General features: G+C 46.3%; 1 protein-coding gene across 1 annotated transcript in view; it reads left to right on the top strand.

The window, feature by feature from the left end:
• The first annotated feature begins 203 nt into the window (after window positions 1-203).
• The window catches only part of Prpsap1 (phosphoribosyl pyrophosphate synthetase associated protein 1), a 22,991-nt gene continuing 11,571 nt past the window's right edge, over window positions 204-11,623 (top strand). The window contains exons 1-3 of the mRNA XM_055592126.1: window positions 204-498; window positions 2,181-2,233; window positions 5,253-5,319. Of these exons, the coding sequence (XP_055448101.1) occupies window positions 329-498; window positions 2,181-2,233; window positions 5,253-5,319 (290 nt within the window). The 5' untranslated portion in view covers window positions 204-328. The remainder of the gene's footprint in view (window positions 499-2,180; window positions 2,234-5,252; window positions 5,320-11,623) is intronic.

Here is an 11,623-nt window from a genome sequence, read left to right as displayed (position 1 = left end):
GACTCAAAGTCAAGCGGATACTCGAACCAGTGGAGCCTCTGTCAGAACAGGCTCTCGGGGCGACGGCTACCTCCCCGCCCTCTTCCAAGATGGCGACGGCGGGGACGCGCCAGGCGAGGACGCTCTAGCCCCGCCACTCGATGTCGCGGAGGGGCGCGGCCGGCCGTGAGGCGGTTCTGAGGCGGCCGAGACGCCCCTGGGCAGCGGCGTGAGCTCCGCCCCCGCCCTCCTGCGTGGGTCCCTCTGCGCCCGCCCCGGCCCGCCGGTCGCCGCTGTGGTCGTCACGGCTGCGCCCGCGTCCGGCCATCCCCAAGCCTCGCGCCGGAGGATGCCCAGGAAGCTGCTGCTGCTGCCCCCGCTGTCCGCGTGCTCCGCTGTCCGCGTCCCGCGGGTCCGCCCCGCCGCCTCGCCAGCCATGAACGCCGCCCGCACCGGCTACCGAGTCTTCTCGGCCAACTCCACGGCCGCCTGCACGGAGCTGGCCAAGCGCATCACCGAGTAAGCGGCGTGGTTCCCGGGGTGGCCCGGCGCCGCTGCCCGCCACCCCACCTCCGCGCCCGGGAGCGGAAGCCGCGGGCCTGCTCCTGGAGAGCCGAGCGCTCCCATCCCGGGGCCGAGGGGCGTCTTGACCCCTCAGAGATCCTGCTCTTGGAGTTGCCCTCTTGTCTGACCATCGCCATGCCCAGCCTCCCTAACGAGACGGAGGGGCTAGCCTTCAGACCCGAGACGTGGGAAGGTCAGGGAGAAGGGAGCAGTGGGCTGGACGAGGGCGAGCCGTGGTTACAAGTATGTAGGAACAGCCTGTACGAAAAAGAAAAAAATGGCCTTTGCTTAGGGGGGTGTGCTCGTGTGTATGTTAGCTCCTGACTTCGGGGACCCTGGGGCCCTGAGACGTCTTCCGAAGCTTGCCTCTCTTTACACGGGGTGAGCGACGCGATTTTTATTTATTTTTTTAAAATCTTACTTGCCTGAGCCTGGTGTGAGATAATGGAGATGAATCCTGTAGAGCAGGTCCACCCAGTGACCCGCTGAGACTATCTGTCTACGAAAAGGCCCCTTTTCTCTTTTGGGGAAAGCGAGAGCCCGGGTATAAAGAACCATGGGGACTCCTTTTAAAATAAACTTTTTGGTAATATGTAACAAAAATGCATCACTTGCCCTCCCCTTTAATGTTTGTTCATATGTTGCTTAACTTGTTATTCATTGGCCTTTGTTTTCTCTTTATGAGACAAATTCCACCGTGGGCCCCGGCTTACTAAGCAGACCGGACTGGTCTTGAACTCTTAAGAGATCTGCCTGCTTCTGTCGTGGAAATACCGGGATTAAAGTTTGCGTTACCACACCCAGCCTTGGATTTTGTTTCCTGAGATAAGATCTCAATGGCCCAGGCCAGACTAAATGGTGTGATCTTCTGGCCTTAGGCTCTCTGATTCCAGCATTTGGACTCCAGGCTTAAATGGCTTGACTGAACATTTAGTCATTTTCATATTTCAGAAATTTGTAGCTCCACCTGTTTTATTATCAGTTGGACTTTGAAGTGGGTTTAGGAGAGTGCAGGGAAACAGCTCTGCATTCTGGGCCTGGTTTCTATTTCTAATCCCTGATTATTTGTTTTTCTTGTGGAGGCCAACTAGAGTCATTTTAAACATGAGTTTGTTTATATTGTGTCGGATTTATCATGCATGACCTTGCCTTGAGAAAGCTCTAGCAGAGGAAGGCACTATCATAGTGGTTTTGCCTTTTCTGTTATGCTAATTCTTCAGAAGGCTATGAAGTTTCCTATAATAATAAATATAAATGCATCATATATTTTATAGGTTGAGTTTGTGGTATCTGACTCTGTGATCTCTTTTCTATTTCTTTCTTTGAGATAGGGTATTTCTGTGTAGCCCTGGTTGTCCTGGAATTTTCTTTATAAACCAGGCTGGCCTCAAACTCAGATCCACCTGCCTCTGCCTCTTCCTCCCAATCGCTGAGATCAAAGGTGTGCGCCTCCACGACCAGCTTTTCTTTCTTTTCTTTTTCTTAAAGGAAGTTAGGATCTTGCTATATAGTCTTGGCTGGTATGGTACTCACTATGTAGCCCAGACTGGCCTTCACCTTACAGCAATCTTTATGCCTCAGCTTCCAGAATTCTGGGTTAATTAACTATGCCCCTCCCCCTTTTGTTTGTGTAATAGGCGTCTTGGTGCCGAATTGGGGAAATCTGTTGTCTATCAGGAACCCAATGGAGGTAAGTTAAAAGTTGTGTTTTTTGTTTAGGATTTGCTGCTGCTGCTGCTGCTGCAGTAGCATCTTGGGAAGTTTAGGCTGCTTGAAACGCTGGACCCTCCCGCTTTGTCTCCCTGGCTCCATCCAGACCTCAAACTCCTGATCAACCTGCTTCTGCATCTCTAGTAATGCCACATGGGAGAAGGTTCCCTCTTTCTACTCTGTGGGCATCAAGGGATCAATCTCAGGCCATCAGGCTTCATAGCAAGTGCCATCTTGCTGGTTTGGAACCTGTTTTGTAGCTGAGGGTGATTTTGATTTTGAATTCCTTATCTACCTGCTTTAGCCTTCCATGTCCTGGGATTGTAAGCATGTACTATCACGCCTAGCTCGATGGCTGCCCCCCCCCCCCCGCCCCGCCCTTCTTCAGACAGTTTTTCTGTGTAGTCTTGTCTGTTCTGAAACTGACTTTATAGACCAGGCTGGCCTCAAACTCAGAGTCCACCTGCCTCTGCCTCTGCCTCCCAAGTGCTGAGATGAAAGGCATTCACTACCACTGCATGCATTTTTTTTTTTTTTTTAATATGCTTTTGCTTTGTTTCTTTGGCCGAGTTAGAACTCACTGTCCTGGCCTGGAACTTGGGATCCTTCTTGGCTTAGCCATGTGGCACCATCATGCCTCAAAAGCTGGCACACTTTTACAAGCATATAGTACTCTAATTTCTATTGTTTTACGTGTGTGGTATGCATGTGTGTTGGGAGCATATGTGGAGGTCAGCGGACCGCCTTGGGGAGTCCGTTCTTTTCTTTTGTTGAAGCAGGGTCTCGTCTCAGCTGCTCTGCATAGTCAACAGAGGTGCTGAGGTTATAGATAAGAGCCGCTGTGTGACTAGGACCGAGAGACAGCTCGGAGGTTAAGAACACTGATTGCTCTTCTAGAGCTCTTGAGTTCAATTCCGAGCAACCACATGGAAGCTCACAACCATCCATAATGAGATCTGGTGACCTCTTGCAATTTGCAGGCACACAATTGTATACATGATAGGTAGGTAGGTAGGTAGGTAGGTAGGTAGGTAGGTAGGTAGATAGATAGATAGATAGATAGATCGATCTTTTTAAAAAAAAAGAGAGCCACTGTGTGTTCGAGTGCATGTGTGTGCATTTAACACAGAGGCTTCCTTTCAAGCATTAGAGGTCTTCCTTAGTCTTTACCTCTCTTTAGATTCTGTGTTGCCCTCTTTGGTGTTTCCGTTTTCCACACTGATGCACATATCCTGTTGTTAGCATGAGTAAAGAAGAGATCTGTAGAATGTTTTTTGTTTTTTTTTTTTCTTTTTGGGTTCTGTTTAGTAGATATGTCTTACACTTAGGTCATTAAATGCTAGCATGAACAGTTTGGTACTGGGAATAATAAGTGCAGGTCCTCTTGGGGAGGGGGCAGGTGGAGATGGGAAGATGGTTCAGTTAGTGTTTGCTGTGTGTCTGTAATCTTAGCTCTGGAGGGCAGATACGGTGATCCCGGAGCTCACAGGCCAACCAGCGAAGGAGGATTGGCGAGCTGAGTTTAGTGAGAGAGCCTGTCTCAGAATATGCGGTGAAAATGATTGAAAAGACACTGGATGGTGGCATACAGACGGGTAGAAGTGCACGAGTGTTTCTGGAACCGAAGCATCGGAAGTGTTCCAAGCGTCAACAACCTTCTGTTGTTGTTTTTCAAGACAGGCTTTCTTTGTGTAGTCTTGGCAGTCCTGAACTCACTTTTGTAGACCAGGCTGGCCTCAAACTCACAGAGATCCGCCTGCCTCTGCCTCCCTGAGTGCTGGGATTACAGCTGTGTGCAACCATGCCCAGCTTTTTCCCTTATTTCTATGAAAGTACTTTTAAATCTTTTTAGGGAGTGATGAGGGATGGGTTCTAGGGACTGAACCCAGGGTCTTCCTTTGTACATACCAGGAAAAGTTCACTGCTGAGCTACTTCTAAGCCCACTAAAAGGCACGTATTTCTGTCTGAGGCTGTCCCCTTCCTGCAGGTTGAGTGTACTCTACCCGAAAAGCTGGGACTAGAAGTGTTCCAGATTTAGGAACATTTGCATAGACTGTTGGTCATGAATATAAATCTGAAATGCTCTAGACTCCCTAACATTGATTGTCATCAGTGCTCTGAAGGTTTCAAGCTTGGAAATACTTTGGATTTCAGATTCTAGACCAAGATGCCTAGTCTTATTCTGCCAAAAGCCAGAGCATAGTTGTTCAGCAGTCAAACTGGGGCTCTTGGGAGCTGCTTCTGCCCACTCCCACTCCCCCCAGGTCTTCAGTTGCATCCAGCACATCAGGAGCTTGCTGACTTAGCAATACAACCTAAGTCAACCTGTGCTTTTCCACTGTCTTCATGTTGGCACTCCTGCACTGCCATAGTTTTCTCCTCACAGTAGCCAGCAACCCCTTCCCCATGCCCTGGCTTTGCTTTCCTGTCATATCTAAGACGAAAACCCAGAGCTCTGTGTGGTTGGCCTTTTTGGCTTCTTTATCTCTGCATCTCTCTCATAACCTCCCAAGTGGTCTGAGTGACCACGGCTGCTTAGCAAACAGCCCCTACATCTTCCAGTGTGCTGCTCCCTCACTGTGCTGCCAGCTTCCTGTGAGGCTGCTGTTCTTGCCCTTCTCCTCATGACTTGTCTGTGGCATACTGAGGCTGAGATTGTCTTCATTGGACCCAGCACAGGGCCTGACTTGGGACGCTGCTGCATTTGTTGAAAGGCTAACAGGGATGTTAAGCTTCAGCTTCTTTATTTACTCCAGACTTCTTTGTTCAGTGTCTGTTTGTGTCTTCATTTTGGTGACAGCTTGGGGGATTTTTTGGACTGTTTGACACATTTGTTGATTTTGTTTTTTACCCCAGCCTGATTACTTTATCAGTGTTTTAGTTAAGACTTGGATTATACCAGGTGGGACTGTTTAGATTCCTCTTCATTCCAGCTGTTGTCTGTTTACTGTATCATGAGCTGTTTTCTTAAAACTTGAACACTTTTTTTTCCCCCCAGAAACAAGAGTTGAAATCAAAGAGTCTGTTCGTGGCCAAGATATTTTCATTATACAGACAATACCCAGGTAAGAGATGCCTCCCAGACACTTCCTGAGGTGGTTGGTTATCTTCTTATGTGACCATAAGCGGGGTTGATTTTTGTTGTTTCAATTCAAATTATGACTTTGCTCAGCTTGAGGCAGAAGAAGGATTAGGTCAAGGTTTGCGTGAGCTACAGAACCACTTCTAGCCAGACTGGGCGACTTAGTGAGAGCTGCCTCAAAAAGTTAAAGAAATGCCAGACACGGTGGCACACACCACTCATCTAGCACTCAGGAGACAGGCAGGCAGGTCTCTGTGAGTTGGAGGCCAGCCTGGTTTACATAGCAAGTTCCAGGCCAGCTAGGGCTACACAAAGAGACATTGTCTTGAGAACAAAAAACAAAACAATCCCCCCCCTTTTTTTCTTATACATTTATATTTATGGGGGGGGGGTATGCACCGCACACGTGAGGAGAGGAGAGAGCTTGGTGAGGTTCTCTTCTGCTACCATGAGTTGTAGGGATGGATCTAAAGTGTCATCAGGGTTAGCAGATGTCTACTCGCTGGGCCTGAAGTGCACTTTAGAAGGAAGAAAGAAAGGGAAATACGTCAGTGGTGGAGTACTCACTTGAATGTGCAAAGTCTTGGGTTCAGTTCCTAGCCTTGTCCAAAAATTAAGAGAGGACCTGAGGGGCTTGCTGAGAATCCATGGGGAAATGAATTGTACATTCCTTTGCTTTTCCTCCTTTCCTTTGCTTTTCCTCCTTTCCTTTGCTTTTCTTTCTTTACCAATTGGACGAGGTAACTTAAATTTAGGAAGCACTTTGCAGTCTTATTGAGCATTTGTTACAGGTGTTACAGGCCCAGGACTGTCTTAACAGGTCACTTCCTATATGCAGTGTCCTTTATTATTTTTCTTTTGTCTGCTGGGTTTGATGCTGTTCTGTGCATTTTTAAGGAACCTCTTAGCGTGTGTGTTTTGCCTATGTCCCTCATATTGCCTGGTTTTCTAACTGCCTTTGCCAGTCCCCACTAGACAGCTGACTTTGAACTTTCCAGAGTTAGTAACAGCCCACCCAGAGTGTATTCTTCCATCTCCTCTGCCTGGAAATGTCTTCCCTGAGACACTCGCCTAGCTTGTTCGCGCAGGCCTTTGTTCAGACAACATGTGATTGGAAGCTTTTCTTTTCTTGGTCCTCAGCTTTAAGAGCATGTAATAAGGAAGCACTGTAGGAGGCCCCAGAGTAGCCATGTAGACTCAGTTTATTCTTCAGCAGTGAGCAGAGGGAAGTTTGCAATGAGTGTTGTCATCTTTTTTCTCTCTTAATGCTAGAGTTCCTTAGAAGATAAAAACAATTTTCATGAAACCGTAAGCTCTTAGCAGCCATGTTAGACTCCCTGATTCTGTGGCTCTTGTCTGAGGGTGGAGAACAGAGCCTCAGTATTTCAGTCCCAGAGGGACCAGCATTTTCACTAGCAATCCTTTTCCAGATACAGAGGTCTAAGTCCAAAGACAGGACCAGGTGGCAGAGTCGCTTGGCTTCCATGATTAGCTTTGTGATAGAAGAGGGTACATGTCTCAGACAGGCTTATTGAGGAGACCTTGGAAACGCTAAGCATGCAGCTACAGTGGAAGCTGGAATTTGAGTTTCTGCTGTAGTTTTCCCTGCTCCAGGAAAACACATGCTGCCTTCTTTGGGGATGACTGTTGTGCCAGCCATGAGCAACTCTTCTGGGTACTTTTGTTCTGTCTGTTGATTTTCAGAGTTGTTCTTGAGGCTTGAGGGGAGGAGCTAAGGGTAGAGACCCTGGTGACTTAGGTCCAACATGTGACGACTAGGTAGCTTATGACACCCTTCCTACTGATTAGAGACCATTCAAGTATGGCTGATAGGACAGGAAATTGATAAGTGTCTTGTTTCCATGATCTATTGAAGGGTTGACACTCTGACACCTTGGCAAAGGATCTTCTGTTTTTTGTTTGTTTGTTTGGTTTGTTTTTTTTAAATGCCGAGAATAGAATTCAGGGCTTGCATGTTAGGCAGGTGACCTACTAGACTATTCCAATGCATTTCTTTTTCTTTTTTCTTTTCTTTTCTTTTCTTTCTTTCTTTCTTTCTTTCTTTTTTTTTTTTTTTTTGCTTTTTCAGGACAAAGTTTCTCTGTGTAGCCCAGGCTGTCCTGGGATTCATTCTGTATACCAGGCTAACCTTGAACTCAGAGATCGGCCTGTTCCTGCCTCCTAAGTGCTGGGATTAAAGGTGTGCACTTGTTACCAGTTCTTTTCTTCTTTCTTTTCTTGGTTTCTTGAGACAGGGTTTCTCTGTGTAGTCTGGACTTGTTTTGTAGACCAGGCTGGCCTCAAACTCACAGAGATCCATCTGCCTCTGCCTTCCAGAGTGCTGGGATTAGGTGTGTGCCACTGCGTCCAACAAGACTTTTAATTTGTGTGTTTGTGTGTGGTGACTCACACCTTACCCCCGGCACTCAGGAGGCTAAGGCCAGCCTGGTCTACATAGTGAGTTCCAGGACAGTGGAAGTGGGACCCTGTCTCAAAAACAAAACAAAACAAAAAAACAAATAACAAAACAAACAAAAAAGTGATCTTTCCAATTTCAGGCATGTGCTTCCATACTGACTTAAAAAGTAATTTTGGTTAACATATATATTTAATGTGCTCTTGGATTCGGTTTGTGAATATTTTGTTGAGTATTTTTGCATCAATTTTCACATGAACTCAGTGGCTTGCTCTATGATCACCTCCCCTTGAGGGGGATGCAGGCTTACCAGGCCACAGGGGAAGACAATGCAACCAGTCCTGATGAGACCTGATAGACTAGGGGAAAAGGACCTCCCCTATCAGTGGACTTGGGGAGGGACATGGGAGGAGACTAGGAAGGAGGCTACAGCTCAGATACAAAGTGAATAAACTGTAATAAAACAATAAAATTTAAAATAAAATAAATATATATATTTAAAATCATCACTATTATTAGTTGTTGAGAGGTGTTTTTGCTTACATGCATATCTGTGTGCCACATGTGTGCCTAGTGCCCACTGATGCCAGGAGAGGATATTGGATTCGCTGAACTGGAGTTTTAGCAGTTGTGAGCTGCTGTGTGGGTCCCCTGGCTCAACTATTAAGAAATCTCTTCAGCCTGAAATTTTTACTGTAGCTCAGGTTGTTCTCTTTCTGTCTTTTTCTTTGTTTGTTTTGCCCTGGCTGTCCTTGAACTCAGAGAGATCCACCTATCTCTGCCTCTGCTGGGATTAAAGGTGTGTGTCACCACACTTGGCTCCTCAGGTTGTTTGGTGTGTCATTGTCAGTATGGAAAACAGTCCATTGTCAATGGCCAAAAAAAAAAAAGGTCTCACTATTTTAAAATTCTATTTCCCTTTGTGCATGATCGACAAGCTGTCTGGCACTGAGCTGTGTGTCCTTTCTCCATCGCCTCCCTGTGTTTTGGCCCTCCAGATGCTGTCTGTTCTAGCACAGGAGTAGCACGTTGCTAATGTCTTTGGAAGTTGGAGGGTTGCCTTCTATATAGTTTGTGTTCTCGGCATCTCTTGGAAGCCAAGAGTGCTCAGAAGAAATATTTGATCTACTAGTGTCGAATGACCCTGGGGTGGTAATAGAAGGCGGCCTGTGAAGGTCGGCCGTTTGCAGGGTCTTCCCAAGGACAGGGTAATGATGCATAGTGGCCAGCTGGGGGCATTGACAGTTTTTTCAGCCTGTGCTTAGAGTATTGGAAAATATGACTGCAACAATCTGAACTGCTCCAACCGCTTCATCTGATCATGTTTTCCTATACTACTGACTTTGGTAGACCAGCCAGGAGGATTGTTTGCTTGTTTTTTTTTTTTTTTTTTTTAAGAGAGCTTCTCTGTGTAGTTCTTGCTGTCCTGGAACTCAGTATGTAGACCAGGCTGGCCTTGAACTCAGAATGATGGATGGGTCTTTTTAAAAATATCATGTAGGGGCCAAGATGGCCCAGTGAGAAAAGGTACCTTTTACCAGGCCTGACAGTAGTCTTTAGAACCTGCATACTGTTTCTCTACATGCCTATTATAACATGTACGTGTCTGTTTAAATACACACACACACACACACACACACACACACAAAAATAAATAAATAAAGATTTAAAAAACTAAGTGGAATCCACTTAGTGCTGTTTGCTATAGACAATCAGTTGTTGGAGTACTATGTCCCAGGATTTTACAAGTCCAACCAGTTTAACATGTGTATTGATTGCATCTTATTTTCCTGCCTCACATTAATTTTTGTTTGTTGAAAATGATAGGGCAGTCAGAGCAGTCTAGTGCAGAAAAAATTACTCTAAAGAAAGAAAAACTGTTGGTGAAATAGTTAAGCTTTTCAGTAATGACTACAAGAGCCAGCAGAACAAACTTGAAACATTTTTAACAGACAAAGAAGAGGCCTCCAGCCAAGTCCTCTAAACCCTGCTAGCCACAAAACAACTGCCTGTGTCCAGTGTGTCTGATATCTTAATAGTGGATAAAGCCAGCATGACAAAGGCCCCATTGTCACCGTCCTGACCAGCAGAGGGTGAGGGCTGGAGGATGTTGAATTATTTTTGTTTTGTCTTTGAGATAGGGTAATAGTGTTGGCTGCCTGGAGCTTGCTATGTAGACTGGGCTGCCCTCAAACTCACAGAAATGCACCTTTTCTGCCTCCTGAGAGCTGGGATTAAAAGTGTGCTGATATCACCATCCTTGGCTGTGGGTGTTGAAGTCTTTGGTATAGTTTACTGGGAAGAGAAAAAAAATGGAATGTTAAATCTCTGTAGGAAACTGGTAAATCCTAAAATCAGAATCTCTTGAGTTTGTTACTGTCTGGCCCTTCTTCCCCTGAATGGGCTCTGCAGAATCCACGGCATCAGGCAGTTGTGTGTAAAGCGTGCCAAAACAAGGCCAGCTAAAGCTGAATAGCTTTCCTTCCAGACACTGCTTAATTAACTGCACTGGACGTGTGCTGTTGGCGTTGAGGTCTGGTGTGAGGCCACACAGTAAGTGTGTATAGAATGCGTCATGTGTGGTGTTGAGCCTAGGTGCAGCCTTCAGGTGATGTGTCTGCATCCAGCCCAACACTCAAGCTCACAAGGCAGACAGAAGTATATAGCTGTATTCCTGGGTGAGGAACATTGCTACCAAAATTATGTATGCTGCTTGGGGTAAATGACTATGGCAAGAGTAACCTCAGTGTGTTCTGGCCTTCTGAGATGAGGGCTGCCCATTTGCTCTTTGTCCTCAGCCTCACCCAGTGATGAACTCAGGTTGCTCCATAAATAGTTGACCGTTGAACTAAAATTAACCCAGTGTTAGGAATACCCAGGTGCATTGAAAGTGATTACTTTATGTTGACGGTACAGAAGACTGTCTTCTGACCCTGGGTGGCAGACTCCAGCAGCATTACTTTGGAAACAGGAAGAAGACAAACGCTCCAGCTTACCTCAGAGGAAAGAAATAACCGGCAAGGGAGGGACGGACTTGCCCAGGGTCCAGGCGGAACACGGGTTGTTGTGATGAGGAGCCCTTAAGTCAGTTTTGCCTGTGCTCTGAGAGATCTGCTTTGTTTTGTGTCAGATTTGTTGCTGTGTGTGTGCAAGTGCCCTCAGAGCAGACAGGGCAGTGGGTCTTCTGGGGACTTGGGTGCTGGAAACCTCACCAGGGTCTTTCTTCTCCAAGGACAGTACACACTATTACTGCTGAGCCAGAGAGATGGTTTTTGGTTTTTTGAGTTTTGTTGTTGTTGTTGTTTTGGCTTTTGGTTTTTTGAGACAAGGCTGGCCGGAAACTCAGAGATCCATCTGTCTCTGCTTCCCAAGCGCTGGGATTAAAGGTGTGCACCACCACAGCTGGCTGCCAGAGAGATTTTGTTTGTTTTTGTTTTTGAGACAGGGTTTTTCTGTAGCCTTGGCTGTCCCTGGACTTACTGTTTAGACTAAGCTGCCTTCAAACTCACAGAGAACTGCCTGGCTCTGCCTCTCCAAATTTTGGTATTACAGGCTTGTGCCACCATGTCAGGCTCAGAGAAATGTTTTTTAATCAAAGATTTCTACAGTGGTTATGATATAACTATTACAGATAAAAGAAATAGATTGTTAGGGTCTGGTGAGATGGCTCAGAGGTTAAGAGCACTGGCTGCTCTTCCAGGGGTCTTGAGTTCAGTTCACAGCAACCACATGGTGGCTCACAGCCATCCATAGTGAAATCTGGGGCCCTCTTCTGGCCTGCATGCAGACAGAGCACTCATGTACATAAAATACATAGATAGATAGATAGATAGATAGATAGATAGATAGATAGATAGATAGATAGATAGAT

Source organism: Psammomys obesus, unplaced genomic scaffold (genome assembly GCF_907164565.1).
Source record: "Psammomys obesus unplaced genomic scaffold, mPsaObe1.curated_primary_1811, whole genome shotgun sequence".
Lineage (NCBI taxonomy): Eukaryota > Metazoa > Chordata > Mammalia > Rodentia > Muridae > Psammomys > Psammomys obesus.
Note: the sequence above shows the minus strand (reverse complement) of the source record. Positions and strands in the feature narration are given on the sequence as shown.